Here is a 17,828-nt window from a genome sequence, read left to right as displayed (position 1 = left end):
CTGGTGGGGGCGTGGCTTGGCGAGGCGGAAGGCGCCGGGATTGATTGACAGAGCCGCTGCCCAATCAGATGGCAGAGAGCGGGACGGGGGGTGGGGCTTCCGGCGGGGCGGCTGAGGCGGCGGCGCTCTGAGGGAGCGGGAGCGGGGCCGCCATGATCAAGAAGTTCGATAAAAAGGACGAGGAGTCCGGTACGGGGGGGCTGGGGGTGAGGGAAGGGCAGCTGGGACGAGGAGGGGGCTGAGGAGGAGGAGGAGGGGGCTGAAGAGGAGGAGGGGGCTGAAGGCTGCTGCGGTGACAGCGGCGGTTCAGGTGAGGGGGGTGCTGAGGTGAACGCGGGTGGAGATGAGGGCGCTGAGGGGATGCTGGGGGTGAGGGAGATGCTGAGGTGGGGAGGCTCTGGAATAGAATTCCCAGAGAAGCTGTGGTTGCTCCTGGATACCTGAAAATATCCAAGGCCAGGTTGGAGCAAGCTGGGATAGTGGAAGCTGTCCCTGCTCGTGACAGGAGGTGGAAGTGAATGATCCTTAAATCTCCTTTCAGCCCAGCCCATTCCATTTTGCGCTCTCTCTTCTCTCACAGCTCAATAAATATAAAATACAAATACAGGGGTATTTGTGCTTCAGCTGTAAGAACTGACTGCCAAAGTATTTCTCCCTTCTGGTGACAAATCCAAAGGATTTGCTCCCCGTTTGCAGAGCTGGTTTCCAGAGAGGATTTTATCCCCATCTCTGCTCAGTGTAGATGTTTCATCCCTCAAAGAAAAAAAAGAAATAATTTTATGTGAAGGCAAATTAAATAGCAAACTATTTTCTTCTTCCTCTCCTTTTGTTTTTTTTACCTTTATTCTTTCTATAACTGAATATACCACTTAAGCAAGTGGATTCGAAGCTGTTGATGGCCAACATCAGTTATTCAAGGAGAAATGTTTTTTGGTAAAATTTTGGGGCTGTTCTGCACGTTGTGACCTTTTGGGGTGTGTGAGGAATTAATTTCCTCAACTGAGAGGTTTCTTTTTCCACAGGTAGTGGTTCCAATCCTTTCCAGCACCTGGAGAAGAGCGCTGTGCTTCAGGAGGTAAGAATAATCACAGAATAATGCAGTTTAATTAATTATCTTTTCCTTCAGGAAGTGTTGCAGAACGCTTGCGGAGAAATGTGCGTGGCTAAATTCATATAATTAATTTAAAATCACAGGGAACATAAAGAAATTAATTTTATCCACAGGTAATGAGGGAGTTTTTTAGGGTCATTAGATGCCACGTGGCTTCTGCCTTCCATGTGGACATGTGGCATCTCAGGGGGCTCTTTCTGAAGAAAAAAATGTTTTATTTTGAGGCATTTTTGCCCGTTCCAGATGGCAAAATGAGTTCTTTGTGCTTTGTTCAGATTGCTGCAAACTGAAAGATGCAAGAACACATTCTCTGAGACACCTATTTAACATAAATAAAAATTACAAGCTTGCTTGGCTGGAAACAGATTAATTTAATTTTGATGTTGAAAGAGAAATAATTATTATTGGGATATATTCAAGCAGGATTTCTGTTTTATTTTCAGGCACGGCTCTTCAATGAGACCCCAATAAACCCACGAAGATGCCTTCACATCCTTACCAAGATCCTGTACCTGCTGAACCAGGTAACTCTTAGGATCCCTCTCCATCCAGAATTAATATTTTTTTTAGTGGCAAAGTTGTTTCCCACCTCTTCCTTCCACAGAGGGGAAAAACCCCTTGGGAAAATTCCATCTCTGGAAGTTTAGAATTGTGGATTCCCTGGGAAGGAAAGGGAAGACTCCAAGGGAAGATTCCTGGTGTTTGGGAGGGAATTAGAAAAAAAAGGAGCTGGATAATGCTCTTTTTTCCTCTCTGCCAATTCCAGGGTGAACACTTTGGAACCACGGAAGCCACGGAAGCTTTTTTTGCCATGACCAGATTGTTTCAGTCTAATGATGTAAGGAACTAAGGGTTTGCCCTCTCCCTGCTTCTGTCTGGGCTTGCAGGAACTGCCAAACCCTTGGGATTTTTGGGATGTGGGAGGTAAACTTTGCACAGGGAGAGCTCTGCAGGCAAATCCTGGTTTGGAAATAAAGGGCTGAATAATAACATGTGGTTATTCTGTGGGTTAGGGGAGGATTCTGAGTTAATTACTGCTGTAAAAGTGGGGATAATTACAAAGCCTGAATTTACAAATCAGCATCACTTAATGGTTGTTGCTTCCACTTGCAAATCACCCATCTGATTAATTCCAAACGGAATTTGAAAACTGCCTGCAGATCGATTTCATTGAGGCAAGGGATGAGAACCCCCTAAAACTCATGGAATGGTTTGGGAATTGAATTTGGGAATTCAGCTTTGGGCTCAGCAGAGTGTAAAGTCCTCCTGTGGTCTCTTCTGCAGAGTGTGAGAGCTCAGAGCAGTGTGATGGGGCTCGTTAATTTTAATTAGAAATGGTTTGCTTGTTAGAGATTTGTCCAAGGGAGGTGCAGCTGTTCAAAGATTTAATAAAATTTGTGGAAGTACAGAGGGTTGGGAATGATTCTCATATCCACATTTTTAAAAAGAATTTTTTAAAAAGGATTTTTAAAAAAAATATATTTTATATATTAAAATATATTTTAAATATATTTATATTTTATAAAATATATATTTTACATAAAACATGCAAGATGTATAACATATATAAATATATAATATATATAAAATAAATATTAAATATATAATTTAAAATATTTTGTCTATATTAAAATATATATTAGAAAAATATATAAAATATATGTTGCAAATACATATTTTTTAAAATATATTTTAAATATATAATTTAAAATATAAAGTTTATTGTTTTCAAAGACCTGATGTCAACACTCCATATTTATATTTTTTCTTTAATTTTTATATATATGCTTCTATTTTTATTTTACAATAACAAAGTTATTTCCAAAGCTTTTAGCTGATAATTGTGAGGCTTTTGAGCTGCATCACTTCTTTGATAATTAACACAGATTTTTATATTAGTTCTTATTTTAGAAAATATTGATGTCTTACTCTTCTGATTTGTTTGATAGCAGGGAGTTTGGCTCTTATCCAGCCAAACTCCCTGCTGGATATGTAATTTTACACTTAAAACTTCCAATTGGAAATGTAATTTTACACTTAAAACTTTGAATTGAAAAGAATACATTTTGTTTAAAAGCTTACTTTTAATCTTTATGGTTTATTTTTCTTTTAAACCTTCTAATTACCTCTGAGCTTCCTCATTTTCTGCACATTTCCACAGCAAACCCTCAGAAGGATGTGTTACCTCACAATCAAAGAGATGGCCAATATCTCCGAGGATGTCATCATTGTCACCAGCAGGTGGGACACCCCCCAGAACCCAGGATCAGCCTCTGGAAAACGGGACTACAGCTCCAGGGGTTTCCTAAAGATATTGGGACACCCAGCACCTCTCAAATGTTATTTTGTTCCCACTCTGGGGGGGGGAAATTCACTTTATCAAATGGGTGTTACTTTGTTTTCTTGTATCTTAAGGGTTTTTTTTTTTTTAATTCCTGTTTTGTCGTAACTTGGGCTGTGGCTTTGCTGTCAGAGCAATTAAAGAAAAGCAGAGCAAAGCCCAGTTCATTCTCCCACTGAAATTTCAATTTTTTTGACTGCAAAAATACCCATTGCAGCTGTTGCAAGAGGAAAAATTTGATCTGTTGTTGCATGGCTGAACAGCTTAAGAAATATGTGACAAACTGAACTTTGTTCCCTGTTTCTAAATCAGAATTCCTTGTAGAACAAGCAAGAGAATGAGCCAAACAAACCAGGCAATACCACGAATTTTATGTGCATTTTATAACTCTGCATTTCCCCAGGTTTTGATGTTAATAACTCTCCAATTAAACTGATTATTAAGAAGTTGTTGCTAAGCAGAACCAGAGCAGCTAAAAGAGGTGAATGTCACATAAAGACTGAGACGCGGGGATATTGCACAAGTGTTCACAGGATGTTTTTGATGGTTTCAGTTTGACCAAAGACATGACAGGCAAGGAGGATGTCTATCGAGGCCCGGCCATCCGAGCTCTGTGCAGGATCACTGACGTGAGTACACGGGGTATCAAATCCCAAAACTCACTTTCAAATCCCAAAACTGCTCTCATGAGGGATGGGTTTTACAGAAGTCGTGCAACTGCTGCTTCGTGGAGGGCTGCTTGATGCTCTGTGCCATTTCTGTGGGGCTGGAGCCCTGGGAATGTGCAGCTGGAATGTTTGGGAGCTCCAGTTTCTGATCTGGGATTGCTCTGCTTGATTTCCTGTGGAATTTCCAGGAGCTCTGTGGGGCTGGAGCACTGGGAATTTGCAGCTGGAATATTTGGGAGCTCCAGTTTCTATCTGGAATTGCTCTGCTCAATGCCCTGTACAATTTCCAGGAGCTCTGTGGGGCTGGAGCACTGGGAATGTGCAGCTGGAATATTTGGGAGCTTCTTTGTGATCTGGGATTCCTCTGCTTGATGTCCTGTGCAACTTCCAGGAGCTCTGTGGCACTGGAGCCCTGGGAATGTGCAGCTGGAATGTTTGGGAGCTCCAGTTTCTGTCAGGAATTGCTCTGCTCGATGCCCTGTGCCATTTCTGTGGGTCTGGAGCACTGGGAATGTGCAGCTGGAATATTTGAGAGCTCCTGATCTGGGATTGCTCTGCTTGATGCCCTGTGAAGTTGCCAGGAGCACTGGGAATATTTGGGAGCTTCTTTTTGATCTGGTATTGCTCTGCTCAATGTCCTGTGCAACTTCCAGGAGCTCTGTGGCACTGGAGCCCTGGGAATGTGCAGCTGGAATGTTTGGGAGCTCCAGTTTCTGTCAGGAATTGCTCTGCTCGATGCCCTGTGCAATTTCTGTGGGACTGGAGCACTGGGAATGTGCAGCTGGAATATTTGGGAGCTCCAGTTTCTGTCAGGAATTGCTCTGCTCGATGCCCTGTGCCATTTCTGTGGGGTTCTGTGGGGCTGGAGCACTGGGAATGTGCAGCTGGAATATTTGGGAGCTCCAGTTTCTATCTGGAATTGCTCTGCTCAATGCCCTGTGCAATTTCTGTGGGGTTCTGTGGGACTGGAGCCCTGGGAATATGCAGCTGGAATATTTGGGAGCTCCACTTTCTGACCTGGAATTGCCCTGCTGGTGATTTTCTCACTGACCCTCCACGACCAGCCCTACCTCACAGAATAAACTCCAGATTTTTTTCTGAGGCTCCTTTAAAAGTGGATTTTTTTTCCCTTTCTGCTGTGTTTATGCTCTTCCTGCAGCTCATCCACACTTCCCTTTTTCCCTGTTTTCCCCTTCCCAGGGTACGATGCTCCAGGCCATCGAGAGGTACATGAAACAGGCCATTGTGGACAAAGTCCCCAGCGTGTCCAGCTCTGCACTGGTGTCTTCCTTGGTGGGTAAATTTGGTAAATTTCACAGATTTTTGTAAATCTGGTGGTTTTTTAAAGGCTGGGAAGGTGAATCTGCTGCCTTTGTTTTGTTTTTTTCCTCTGAGGTGTCTCTTTGTTTGACTGGAAAACAAGTAAAAAAATATATAATGAAAAAAAATAATCAAAAAACAAGAAAAAAACCCCCAGATTTTTCTTTCTCTCCTCAAATTCCTTTCTTAACATTTGAGTACATCAATCATAATCATTTCTAGTGCAAATTTTTTAGTGCAGCCTAGTGCAAAATGCTCCTATTTCTGCAGTCAGTGTAAAACGTGAATTTATCTGGGGATAAATGAAACCAGGATTATTTCTGCTCAGAGACTCCGGGAGGGTGAGATGAAGGAATCCACTCTGATTTCCTCTCCCTTTTTTTAGGAGAAAAGGCTGGGAAAGATCTCATTAATTAATATTTTTATTAATGGAAGTGGAGAGTGGTAATTTGAGACCGAGACAGAAGGAAATGCAGAATTTTTAGGGTTGTGGGATAAAGAGTGGCTGGGAAACTGCTGAGAGCTTGTCCCCAATCTCAATTTATTTTACAGCACATGATGAAAATCAGTTATGATGTGGTCAAAAGGTGGATTAATGAAGCTCAGGAAGCAGCTTCCAGCGACAACATCATGGTACAGGTGTGTTTGAGGCTGTCTCTAAAAACTCTGGTGGGGCTTAGTGGAATTCTGTGAGTTCTTAAGAAAAAAAACCTTATTTTGTGTAATCTTTTAAAGGCAAAAATTGTGATTTGTGGGCATTTTTTCCAAAAAAATAATGAATTTTTCCATGATGCCAGCACAAGATTCTTAATTAAGAGCTGACTTTGGAGTTCTCTTCCCTTTTTCCTGCTAAATTTTTGGTGGTTGGAATGCTGCTGCCCATCCCACGGTGGTTGTTGCAGAAAGGATTTGAATCAGAGCACTCAAAAATCTTGGGAAATTCTCTCACTGCCTCCCAACGAGGGCAGAAAATTTACCAGATGCGAAAGGTGAACCCAAATATCATGAAGATCTCCACAAGTGCAAAATTTTTGCACAGCTGTTGCAGACATTTATGGAAATGGAATTATTCTGTCTGTTGCAGGCTCGTGATCAGAAATATTCTGTAAAAAATTCAGCTTTGTTCTTGCCCACTTAGCAGCTTATATTAAACCTTGCAGGAAATTTGTTTTATTTTTTTTTTTTAATCAGTTTTATGGGGGGAAAAGAAAAACAAAATAACTTGGCAAGGAGCTAAAAACATTTCTTTGTACTTCCAACAAAAAAAAAAAAAAGGCCTGAAGGATTTTTGTGAGGTCAGCTGTCATTTCAGGGCCTTGGGATATCCTGGGTGTGGAGGTCATTAAAAATGCTGGAATTAGAAATTACTGTGCAAAGCTGAAACCTTTGAAGTGATGATATTTAATGGGGGGGGGAGAAAAGGAAATCAATTAATTTGTGGCTCTTTGGATCTTCAGGAATAGTTGAGAGCGGACAGAGAGGGCAAGGAAACTTTGCAGCTTGTCAGGAAACTCAGCTCAGTTGAGGTTAGAAGGTATTTCTACCAGGAAACAGCAATAATTACCCATTTCTGCAATAATTACCCCTCTTTTGATGTTTTCATGTGGATTTTGCAGCTGTACTCAGTGCCTGCCCCTCTGTTTCCCATCCCCTAGTATCATGCTTTGGGGCTGCTCTATCACCTTAGGAAAAACGACCGCCTGGCTGTCTCCAAGATGTTGAACAAATTCACCAAATCCGGCCTGAAATCCCAATTTGCCTACTGCATGCTGATCAGGATTGCCAGCAAACTCCTCAAGGAATCTGAGGAGGGGTAAGGATTGAAAGAGGCAGGATTGAAATCAAAGGAATTAATTAAGGTTTGGAAACGGCAGCGGGTTTTTTTGGTGGAAATCTCCACAGAGACACAACTGTAGGGATGGGATAATGCATGGGATCAATCTTAAAGGGGTTTTGCAGCCTAAAAGATCCTGGGATTGTTGTGTTTGTAGCCAGGGAAGTCTTGGACTAGATCTTAAAGGGATTTTTCCAGCCTAAAAGATACTGGGGTCTTGTTTGTAGCCAGGAAAGTCTTGGATTCAAACTCAAAGAGGTTTTCCAACCAAAAAGATCCTGGGATTGTTGTGTTTGTAGTCCTGGCTGTCTTAGACTTGAACTTAAAGGGATTTTTCCAGCCTAAAATCCTGGGATCGTTGTGTTTGCAGCCATGAAACACATCTTGAACTTGATCTTAAAGGCTTTTTCCAACCTAAAAGATCCTGGGATCATTGTGTTTGGTCTGCATTTTAAAGGGATTTTCCAATCTAGAATATCTTGGGATCGTTGTGTTTATAGCCAGGAAAGTCTTGAACTTGATTTTAAAGGGATTTTTCCAACCTAAAAGATCCTGGGATTGTTGTGTTTGCAGCCATGAAAGTCTTAAACTCGGTCTTAAAGGGATTTTTCCAGCCTAAGAGATCCTGAGATCATTGTGTTTGTAGTCAGAAAGGTCTTGGACTGGATCTTAAAGGGAATTTTCCAACCTAGAAGACCCTGGGAACGTTGTGTTTGTAGTCAAAAAGCTCTTGGACTGCATTTTAAAGGCTTTTTCCAACCTAAAGGATCCTGGGATTGTTGTGTTTGTAGTCCTGGCTGTTTTAGACTTGAACTTAAGAGGATTTTTCCAGCCTAAAATCCTGGGATCGTTGTGTTTGCAGCCATGAAAGTCTTGAACTTGATCTTAAAGGCTTTTTCCAACCTAGAAGATCCTGGGATTGTTGTGTTTGTAGTCAGAAAGGTCTTGGACTGCATTTTAAAGGGATTTTCCAATCTAGAATATCTTGGGATCGTTGTGTTTATAGCCAGGAAAGTCTTGAACTTGATTTTAAAGGGATTTTTCCAACCTAAAAGATCCTGGGATTGTTGTGTTTGCAGCCATGAAAGTCTTAAACTCGATCTTAAAGGGATTTTTCCAGCCTAAGAGATCCTGAGATCATTGTGTTTGTAGTCAGAAAGGTCTTGGACTGGATCTTAAAGGGAATTTTCCAACCTAGAAGACCCTGGGATCGTTGTGTTTGTAGTCAAAAAGCTCTTGGACTGCATTTTAAAGGCTTTTTCCAACCTAAAGGATCCTGGGATTGTTGTGTTTGTAGTCCTGGCTGTCTTAGACTTGAACTTAAGAGGATTTTTCCAGCCTAAAATCCTGGGATTGTTGTTTGCAGCCATGAAAGTCTTGAACTTGATCTTAAAGGCTTTTTCCAACCTGAAAGATCCTGGGGTCATTGTGTTTGTAGTCAGAAAAATCTTGGACTGGATCTTAAAGGGATTTTCCCACCTAAAGGATCCTGTGATTGTTGTGTTTGTTGCCAGGAAAGTCTTGGACTGGATCTTAATGGGATTTTTCCAGCCTAAGAGATCCTGGGATTGTTGTGTTTGTAGCCAGAGGGGTCTAAAACTCGATCTTAATGGGATTTTCGAACCTAGAAGATGCTGGGATCATTGTATTCGTAGTCAGAAAAGTCTTGGACTGCATTTTAAAGTCTTTTTGCAGATCCTGGGATTGTATTTGTAGCCAGGAAAGTCTTGGACTGGATCTTAGAGGGATTTTTCCAACGTAAAGGATCCTGGGTTTGTTGTGTTTGTAGCCAGGAAAGTCTTGGACTGCATTTTAAAGGGATTTTTCCAGCCTAAGAGATCCTGGGATCATTGTGTTTGTAGCCAGAAAAGTCTTGAACTCGATCTTAACGGGATTTTCCAACCTAGAAGATCCTGGGATTGTTGTGTTTGTAGTCCTGGCTGTCTTAGACTTGAACTTAAGAGGATTTTTCCAGCCTAAAATCCTGGGATTGTTGTGTTTGCAGCCATGAATGTCTTAAACTCGATCTTAAAGGGATTTTTCCAGCCTAAGAGATCCTGAGATCATTGTGTTTGTAGTCAGAAAGGTCTTGGACTGGATCTTAAAGGGAATTTTCCAACCTAGAAGACCCTGGGATCGTTGTGTTTGTAGTCAAAAAGCTCTTGGACTGCATTTTAAAGGCTTTTTCCAACCTAAAGGATCCTGGGATTGTTGTGTTTGTAGTCCTGGCTGTCTTAGACTTGAACTTAAGAGGATTTTTCCAGCCTAAAATCCTGGGATTGTTGTTTGCAGCCATGAAAGTCTTGAACTTGATCTTAAAGGCTTTTTCCAACCTGAAAGATCCTGGGGTCATTGTGTTTGTAGTCAGAAAAATCTTGGACTGGATCTTAAAGGGATTTTCCAGCCTAAAGGATCCTGTGATTGTTGTGTTTGTAGCCAGGAAAGTCTTGGACTGGATCTTAATGGGATTTTTCCAGCCTAAGAGATCCTGGGATTGTTGTGTTTGTAGCCAGAGGGGTCTAAAACTCGATCTTAATGGGATTTTCGAACCTAGAAGATGCTGGGATCATTGTATTTGTAGTCAGAAAAGTCTTGGACTGCATTTTAAAGTCTTTTTGCAGATCCTGGGATTGTATTTGTAGCCAGGAAAGTCTTGGACTGGATCTTAGAGGGATTTTTCCAACCTAAAAGATCCTGGGTTTGTTGTGTTTGTAGTCAGAAAAGTCTTAAACTCGATCTTAATGGGATTTTCCAACCTAGAAGATCCTGGGATTGTTGTGTTTGTAGTCATGGCTGTCTTAGACTTGAACTTAAGAGGATTTTTCCAGCCTAAATTCCTGGGATTGTTGTGTTTGCAGCCACGAAAGTCCCCTGTTCGACTTCATCGAGAGCTGCCTGCGGAACAAGCACGAGATGGTGATTTATGAGGCTGCCTCTGCCATCATCCACCTGCCAAACTGCACTGCCAGGGAGCTGGCACCTGCTGTCTCAGGTTGGTCACTGCCCTTTGGAGCCCTGAAAACAGCTGGAATAAAGAAATTGAGAGAAAATCCAGCAGAATTCCAATCTCCAAAGCCTGAATTTCCTGCTGAGCTGGGGTTAAAAAGCCATTTAACCCCAAGTTAGAGAGTTTCTGGATGAGATCCCTTTTCCATCCAGAGGTTTTGATGAATGAAAGCAGAGGTGGCACGAGGTGATGCTTGTCTTCATCCAGCTGCAGGAATTTGGGATGGGAGGGAATCATGGAATGGTTGGGATCAGAAAAAACCTTCAAGCCCATCCAGTGCCACCCCCTGCCGTGGGCAGGGACATCTCCCACTGTCCCAGGCTGCTCCAAAGCCTTCTCCAACCTGTCCTTGGACATTTCCAGGGATGGAACAACCACATTTCCTCTGGAAAATCTCTCCTCCAGCTGGAATGTAGAGCCAACGGTATAAAACCCAAAAAAGTGGGATTAAAAAGTGAGATAAAACCCCAGGAGTTTATTTCTAACCTATGTGAACCTCCTGATCAATTACGAGCTGCATGAATATTTAGCAATACATAGTTGGATAGTTGAGATATATTAAATTTTCTACTCTTTGAAAGAAACCATATCTTTTGTTGTTTTTTGGGTTGGTTTGTTGATTATTTTTCTTCCCCAGTTTTGCAGCTTTTCTGCAGCTCCCCCAAACCCGTCCTGCGTTACGCAGCCGTCCGGACCCTCAATAAAGTGAGTGCTTCAAAACCTCCAAACAAAACCTTCATTTTCTGAGATCAGTGCCTGATGATGTGTTACCTCAAGCTGTCCTTGGGATGATTTTATTTGGAATTATTCCAGTGCTGGGGAATTGGTTTTTCCATGCTGGATTTCCTGGTGGAGCAGAAATCTTCCCTGCTGTTCAGGCTGTGCTTGCTCATTTCTGGATGGCTGTAGATTGATAATCTGTGAGCTTTCAGCTGGAATCTTGGATATTTAATATTACAAAATCCACATGAAGGAAATATTCTGATTTCAGAGCTGCACAACACAACACCAAAAACTCCTGACTGTCAAACCCACCAGAAAATGAATTTAAAATGAATTTAAAATGAATTTAAAATGAATTTAAAGCCCCGCACCCAAAATCCCTGAGCTCCCAACGCTTCCAACTCCGGGATGCTACAACTCCCACATAATTTTGGGATTGCATTCCTTGCAGGTGGCCATGAAACATCCATCTGCAGTCACAGCCTGCAACCTGGACCTGGAAAACCTGATCACGGATTCCAACCGGAGCATCGCCACGCTGGCCATCACCACGCTGCTGAAGACGGGCAGTGAGAGCAGCGTGGACAGGCTGATGAAACAGATCTCCTCCTTCGTCTCAGAAATCTCAGATGAGTTTAAGGTGTGTCTCTGCTCTTCCCAGCTGCAGGGTTTTGGTTTTTTTTCTCCCATTTTTTGGTTTGTTGTTTTTTATTTTAATGGAGTTTTTGTTTGTCGACGCTTCGGTGGTTTCGTCTGGCGGGGTAAAATTCAGGAGGTGCTTTCCAGCTGTGAAAATATCCTGGGTGAAAAATATATCCTGATTGTTTTATTGGTTTTTTTATTGTTTTTTATTGTTTTATTGTGATTATGATATTATCCTGAGTATTATAGATAAAAATATCCTAGCCTTCCTGCCACCGCTTCAAGAAAAGAAAAATATCATTTAGTGCATTCCTGCTTCCTGTGCAAATATCCTGCAAATCTTGTACTTCCTTCTGGTTGTTTTAGAGAGGAAGAAGGGTTTTAAATGTTCTTTTTTTTGAGTTTATATCACATCAGTCTTGATGCATGGGTAGGAAGCTGTGCTAATTATAAATTTCTACCTAATTTGTAAGTTTTCTAGTGGTTAAAGTGGTAATGAATCGGTTCAGGATGGTTCTGTTGTTCAGTTACGTCGTGAGGAACAGAGCTCTGCGAAATCAGCATGCTGAAAGTGGTCTTAAGTCTTTGTTTTTATGAGAATTATTAGCATCAGGTGAGTTTGAAATTGTGAAGAGTTTTAATGACAAGAATTGAAATTGGATCCTGATAAGGAAGAGGAAAGGAAGGGAAAGGAAAGGAAGAAAGGAAAGGAGGAAAGGAAAAGAGGAAAGGAAGAAAGGAAAGAGGGAAGGGAAGGAAAGGAGGAAAGGAAAAGAGGGAAGGGAAGGAAGAAAGGAAAAGAGAGGAGGGAAGGAGGAAAGGAAAGAGGGAAGGAGGAAAGGAAAGAGGGAAGGAGGAAAGGAAAGAGGGAAGGAGGAAAGGAAGAAAGGAAAGGAGAGAGGAAAGAGGAGAGGTAAGGAAAGGAAGAAAAGGAAAAGAAAAAGCTTTGAGTTAAAACATTCCACCCTAAATCCCATTTTTTTTGTGGAGCCAGGCCTTGCATCACCCTGGCACAAAATCATTCCACTCCCACCCTGATTTTTATCCTTATCCATGGATTTTATCAATCAAAGTGACAGCAGGAGATAAAAAATCTACATTTTTCCTAGGAAGATCAGCAGGTCACCCCCATCCTTGTGTGTTTTCCTGCAGGTTGTGGTCGTGCAGGCCATCAGTGCCCTGTGCCAGAAGTACCCTCGGAAGCACAGCGTGATGATGACCTTCCTCTCCAACATGCTCAGGGATGATGTACGTGGGACACTCGCTCCAGGGACGGATTTTGGACCTGCTTGGTGATGGGAAGGGTCTCTTCTGGCAGTGGGTACAGGGAGAGATGGGGCTGAGTGATTCCAGTACCTGGTGGGGTCAGGTCTGTGTGAAATGCTCAGGATTTGGTGATGCCTTGGAGTGTCAGCCTGGAGCAGAGGCTGATTAAGAGAATAAAATGGGTGTTTATTTTATCCCCTGATGCTGTGAGAGGCTCCCTGGAGCAGAGGCTGATTAAGAGAATAAAATGGGTGTTTATTTTATCACCTGATGCTGTGAGAGGCTCCCTGGAGCAGAGGCTGGGCAGAGTTAAAGGAATAAAATTGGGATTTATTAAAGGTGGCACCTTGGGCAGTGCAGGAGCGCGGCCGAGGCTCCACCCAAGGTGGACTCAGAGTCACGAATTTCACACTTTTATAACTTCTGGTCCATTTCCATATCGGGGTTAATTGTCTAATTACAGCTTCAGTTAATGAATCCCCATCATCCCTGCCTGCTCCATCAATTCACTGCTGGTTAAACTTTCTGTGCCCGAAGCTGCAGCAACTCCTTGGTTCTGGGGCTGGGACAGGATTGTTGTATCTGATAATTTGTTGTATCTTGAAAATCTGTTTGATTGTTGTGTCTGAGCTGCGAGGAGAACTCGCTGACACTTTGTGAAGCTCAGAGTTACGCGCTAAAGCAGCGCAGGATCTGGAAAATTCAAAAGCCAAAGCTTAAGGCATCACACCTGGGGCAGTCAGAATCCCTCCAGAGGCTGCAGCCAGGATGGACGATGGTCACGAGTTTTGCACACACTTGTAGGTTTGGTTCATTTACATATCAGGGGTTAATCCTCTAATTACAGCTTCAGGTGATGAAGTAATTTACTCCAAGTTTCCCCCCCAGTTCACTTTTGTTTACATCTCTCGGGGCCTGAGGCTGTGAGGTGTCCTTGAGTTTCAGGCCTAGAGAGGAATTGTTTTGTCTGGGTAAAACAGGAGAACAGCAGCTGACAGGCTATGGAGTTTGAGTTATACACTAAAGCAGTGCAGGATCTGAAAAATATAAAAGTTAAAATCACAGAATCACCAGGTTGGAAAAGACCTCCAAGATCGAGTCCAACCCAGCCCCAACCCCTCAACCAAACCACGGCACCCAGTGCCACATCCAGGCTTTTTTAAACACTTCCAGGGGTGGTGACTCCACCACCTCCCCAGACAGAAAATTCCACTATTTTATCACTCTTTCTGTAAAAATCTTCTCCCTAATTTCCTAAACCCAGCCTGTATTTCCCTTGGTGCAGCCTGAGGCTGTCAGCGCTGCCTGGAGAAAGAGCCTGACCCCTCAAAAAACAAATCTCAAATCCTAAGGCATCGTTAATGCCCTGTGAGATCACCCAATCCACCTTTTTTTTACCCCAATTTGTACAAAATCTCGTGTTGGAATCTGAGGAATCTTATGGCTGACATCCAGAAAAACACTGAATTTCACACAACATGAAATTTATGGGAGTGTTTTCATGGTGTTACACGAAAACAACTGTTAAAGATAGAAAAGCTGAAAGTGTGAGTGTGTAAATTAAAGTTTTCTTAAGTCACTGAGTGAAAAAGTTAAACTAATTTAGAAAATAGAAGACAAGATAGAAAATTTAAGGTGTTGTCTCTTTTCCTTCTTCATTTTCTTCTAGAGGTTTTTGGATAATTGCAGGTGATTGGATAAAAAATGTCACAGTGCAGCACACAGGTGATGAATCATTAGGTCATTAAGAAAAATAATTTACGTGTCTATTGTTAATTAAGTAAGAATAAGTATAAATATAAAAGAACTGTGTAATTTGGGGCCATTTTGTGCTTTGGGGGTTGAACTTGAGCAAAAAGGGTCTGGGGAAAAGCTACCAAATCTCTTGATTATATATGAATAAATATGAAAAACAAGAAGTTTTGTTTCCCTGAAAAAAAATCCTGAAGAAACCAAAAACCACCAGCAACAAGTAGTAATAATTCAAAAAAAAAACCACCAAAACTGAAACTTTTTTTAAAAATTCTTTTTAGTTTCTTTTTCTCATTCTGCTGCACTTCTTCTGTATTTTTTTTTCTACTCCTGGATTTCTCAGTCTCCTCCTCTGAGCTGAGCTCTTTGGGGATATTCAAGGGGATTTATTTATCTCAGTTCTCTGGGTCAGAAGAAAACTCCAGAGCTCGTTAGGATCTTGTTGCTCTTGTGTTAATTAGGATGTTATCACAAAACTTGGCAGGTCTCTCCAGACTTTCTGCACAAGTTTAATTCATCTTGTCTCTTTGGCTCATTTCAGGGCACAAAATGGCCCTGAACTATGCAGTTCTTTTATCTTTATACTTATTTTTATCCAATTAACAACAGACACGTTAATTATTTTTCTTAATGACTCAATGACCCATCACCTGTGTGCTGCACTGTGACATTTTCTGTCCAATCACCTGCAATTACCCAAAAACCACGAGAAGAAGAAAATTAAGAAGGAGGAAAAGAAACAACATTCTAAATCTTCCATCTTGTCTTCTGGTTTTTAAACTGGTTTAAACTTTAACTTTTTCACTCAGTGACTTAAGAAAACTTTCTAATTTACACACTCACACTTTTAGCTTTTCTATCTCACTTTAACAGTTGTTTTTGTGTATCACCATGAAAACACTCCCATAAATTTCATGTTGTGTGAAATTCCGTGTTAAGCATCAGAGACAAGGGCTCACACTCTGTGTCTCAGACTCCAACAACAACAACATCTCGTTTTCCCCACGAGAATCAATCCCTGAAAGGTGAGGACGAGCCTCACCATCCCCCAATTTTCCCTCCTGCAGGGTGGCTTCGAGTACAAGCGAGCCATCGTGGATTGTATCATCGGCATCATCGAGGAGAACCCCGAGAGCAAAGAGTCGGGCTTGGCTCACCTGTGCGAGTTCATCGAGGACTGCGAGCACACAGTGCTGGCCACCAAAATCCTGCACCTGCTGGGCAAGGAGGGGCCCAGGACCCCGGCACCCTCCAAGTACATCCGCTTCATCTTCAACAGGGTGGTGCTGGAGAACGAGGCTGTCAGGGCTGGTGAGTGGGGATCTCAAACTGGAAATGGAATTTGAGATGGTTTTAGGAAGGAGAGAATGTAAAAAATGGTTTTTATTTGGATGGTGCTGGAGAACGAGGCTGTCAGGGCTGGTGAGTGGGGTTCTTCTCATCCTGGAAATGAAATTTGAGATCATTTTAGTAAGGAGATAATAGAAAATACGATATAATATTATAATATAAAAGAGGGTTTTTATTTGGGGGCATTCAGGGTGGTGCTGGAGAACGAGGCTGTCAGGGCTGGTGAGTGGGGTTCTCAACCTGGAAATGAAATTTGAGATGGTTTTAGGAAGGAGGGAATGTAAAAAATGGTTTTTATTTGGGTGGTGGTGGAGAACGAGGCTGTCAGGGCTGGTGAGTGGGGATCTCAACCTGGAAATGGAATTTGAGATGGTTTTAGGAAGGAGGGAATGTGAGAGTGGGATTTTATCTGGGTGGTGCTGGAGAACGAGGCTGTCAGGGCTGGTGAGTGGGGTTCTCAACCTGGAAATGGAATTTGAGATCATTTTAGGAAGCAGGTAATAGAAAATATAATATTATAATACAAAAGAGGGTTTTTATTTGGGGACTGGTGAGTGCAGCTCCAGGCTGGAATTCTGGTTTCTTGACTTCTCCTCAACCTGGAAATGAAATTTGAGATGGTTTTAGGAAGGAGGAAATAGGAAAAAATGGTTTTTATTTGGGTGGTGCTGGAGAATGAGGCTGTCAGGGCTGGTGAGTGGGGTTCTTCTCATCCTGGAAATGAAATTTGAGATCATTTTAGTAAGGAGATAATAGAAAATACGATATAATATTATAATATAAAAGAGGGTTTTTATTTGGGGGCATTCAGGGTGGTGCTGGAGAACGAGGCTGTCAGGGCTGGTGAGTGGGGTTCTCAACCTGGAAATGGAATTTGAGATGGTTTTAGGAAGGAGAGAATGTAAAAAATGGTTTTTATTTGGGTGGTGCTGGAGAACGAGGCTGTCAGGGCTGGTGAGTGGGGTTCTTCTCATCCTGGAAATGAAATTTGAGATGGTTTTAGGAAGCAGGAAATATAAAAAATGGTTTTTATTTGGATGGTGCTGGAGAACGAGGCTGTCAGGGCTGGTGAGTGGGGATCTCAAACTGGAAATGGAATTTGAGATCATTTTAGGAAGCAGGTAATAGAAAATATAATATTATAATACAAAAGAGGGTTTTTATTTGGGGACTGGTGTGTGCAGCTCCAGGCTGGAATTCTGGTTTCTTGACTTCTCCTCAACCTGGAAATGAAATTTGAGATGGTTTTATGAAGGAGGAAATAGGAAAAAATGGTTTTTATTTGAGTGGTGCTGGAGAACGAGGCTGTCAGGGCTGGTGGGTGGGGTTCTTCTCAAACTGGAAATGAAATTTGAGATGGTTTTAGGAAGGAGGGAATGTGAGAGTGGGATTTTATTTGGGGACCTTCAGGGTAGTGCTGGAGAATGAGGCTGTCAGGGCTGGTGAGTGGGGTTCTCAAACTGGAAATGGAATTTGAGATGGTTTTAGGAAGGATGAAATAGAAAAAATGGTTTTTATTTGGGTGGTGCTGGAGAACGAGGCTGTCAGGGCTGGTGAGTGGGGTTCTTCTCATCCTGGAAATGAAATTTGAGATGGTTTTAGGAAGGAGAGAATGTAAAAAATGGTTTTTATTTGGGTGGTGCTGGAGAACGAGGCTGTCAGGGCTGGTGAGTGGGGTTCTCAACCTGGAAATGAAATTTGAGATCATTTTAGTAAGGAGATAATAGAAAATACGATATAATATTATAATATAAAAGAGGGTTTTTATTTGGGGGCATTCAGGGTGGTGCTGGAGAACGAGGCTGTCAGGGCTG

General features: G+C 42.1%; 1 protein-coding gene across 2 annotated transcripts in view; it reads left to right on the top strand.

Moving 5' to 3' along the window:
- Nucleotides 1-4: 4 nt before the first annotated feature.
- The window catches only part of COPG2 (coat protein complex I subunit gamma 2), a 33,851-nt gene continuing 16,027 nt past the window's right edge, over nucleotides 5-17,828 (top strand). The window contains exons 1-14 of one of the 2 annotated variants that reach the window (XM_086886303.1): nucleotides 5-189; nucleotides 1,023-1,075; nucleotides 1,555-1,635; nucleotides 1,878-1,949; nucleotides 3,273-3,352; nucleotides 4,006-4,081; nucleotides 5,321-5,413; nucleotides 5,993-6,079; nucleotides 7,096-7,253; nucleotides 10,133-10,266; nucleotides 10,919-10,986; nucleotides 11,456-11,644; nucleotides 12,799-12,894; nucleotides 15,732-15,975. In XM_086886303.1, the coding sequence (XP_086742429.1) occupies nucleotides 153-189; nucleotides 1,023-1,075; nucleotides 1,555-1,635; nucleotides 1,878-1,949; nucleotides 3,273-3,352; nucleotides 4,006-4,081; nucleotides 5,321-5,413; nucleotides 5,993-6,079; nucleotides 7,096-7,253; nucleotides 10,133-10,266; nucleotides 10,919-10,986; nucleotides 11,456-11,644; nucleotides 12,799-12,894; nucleotides 15,732-15,975 (1,468 nt within the window). In that variant the 5' untranslated portion in view covers nucleotides 5-152. The remainder of the gene's footprint in view (nucleotides 190-1,022; nucleotides 1,076-1,554; nucleotides 1,636-1,877; nucleotides 1,950-3,272; nucleotides 3,353-4,005; nucleotides 4,082-5,320; nucleotides 5,414-5,992; nucleotides 6,080-7,095; nucleotides 7,254-10,132; nucleotides 10,267-10,918; nucleotides 10,987-11,455; nucleotides 11,645-12,798; nucleotides 12,895-15,731; nucleotides 15,976-17,828) is intronic. The other variant, XR_015286015.1, reaches the window with a different exon arrangement.

Source organism: Cyanistes caeruleus, chromosome 4 (assembly GCF_971803275.1).
Source record: "Cyanistes caeruleus chromosome 4, bCyaCae1.hap1.1, whole genome shotgun sequence".
NCBI lineage: Eukaryota > Metazoa > Chordata > Aves > Passeriformes > Paridae > Cyanistes > Cyanistes caeruleus.
The sequence above is the reverse complement of the archived record's forward strand: the minus strand, read 5'-3'. Positions and strand labels throughout refer to the sequence as shown.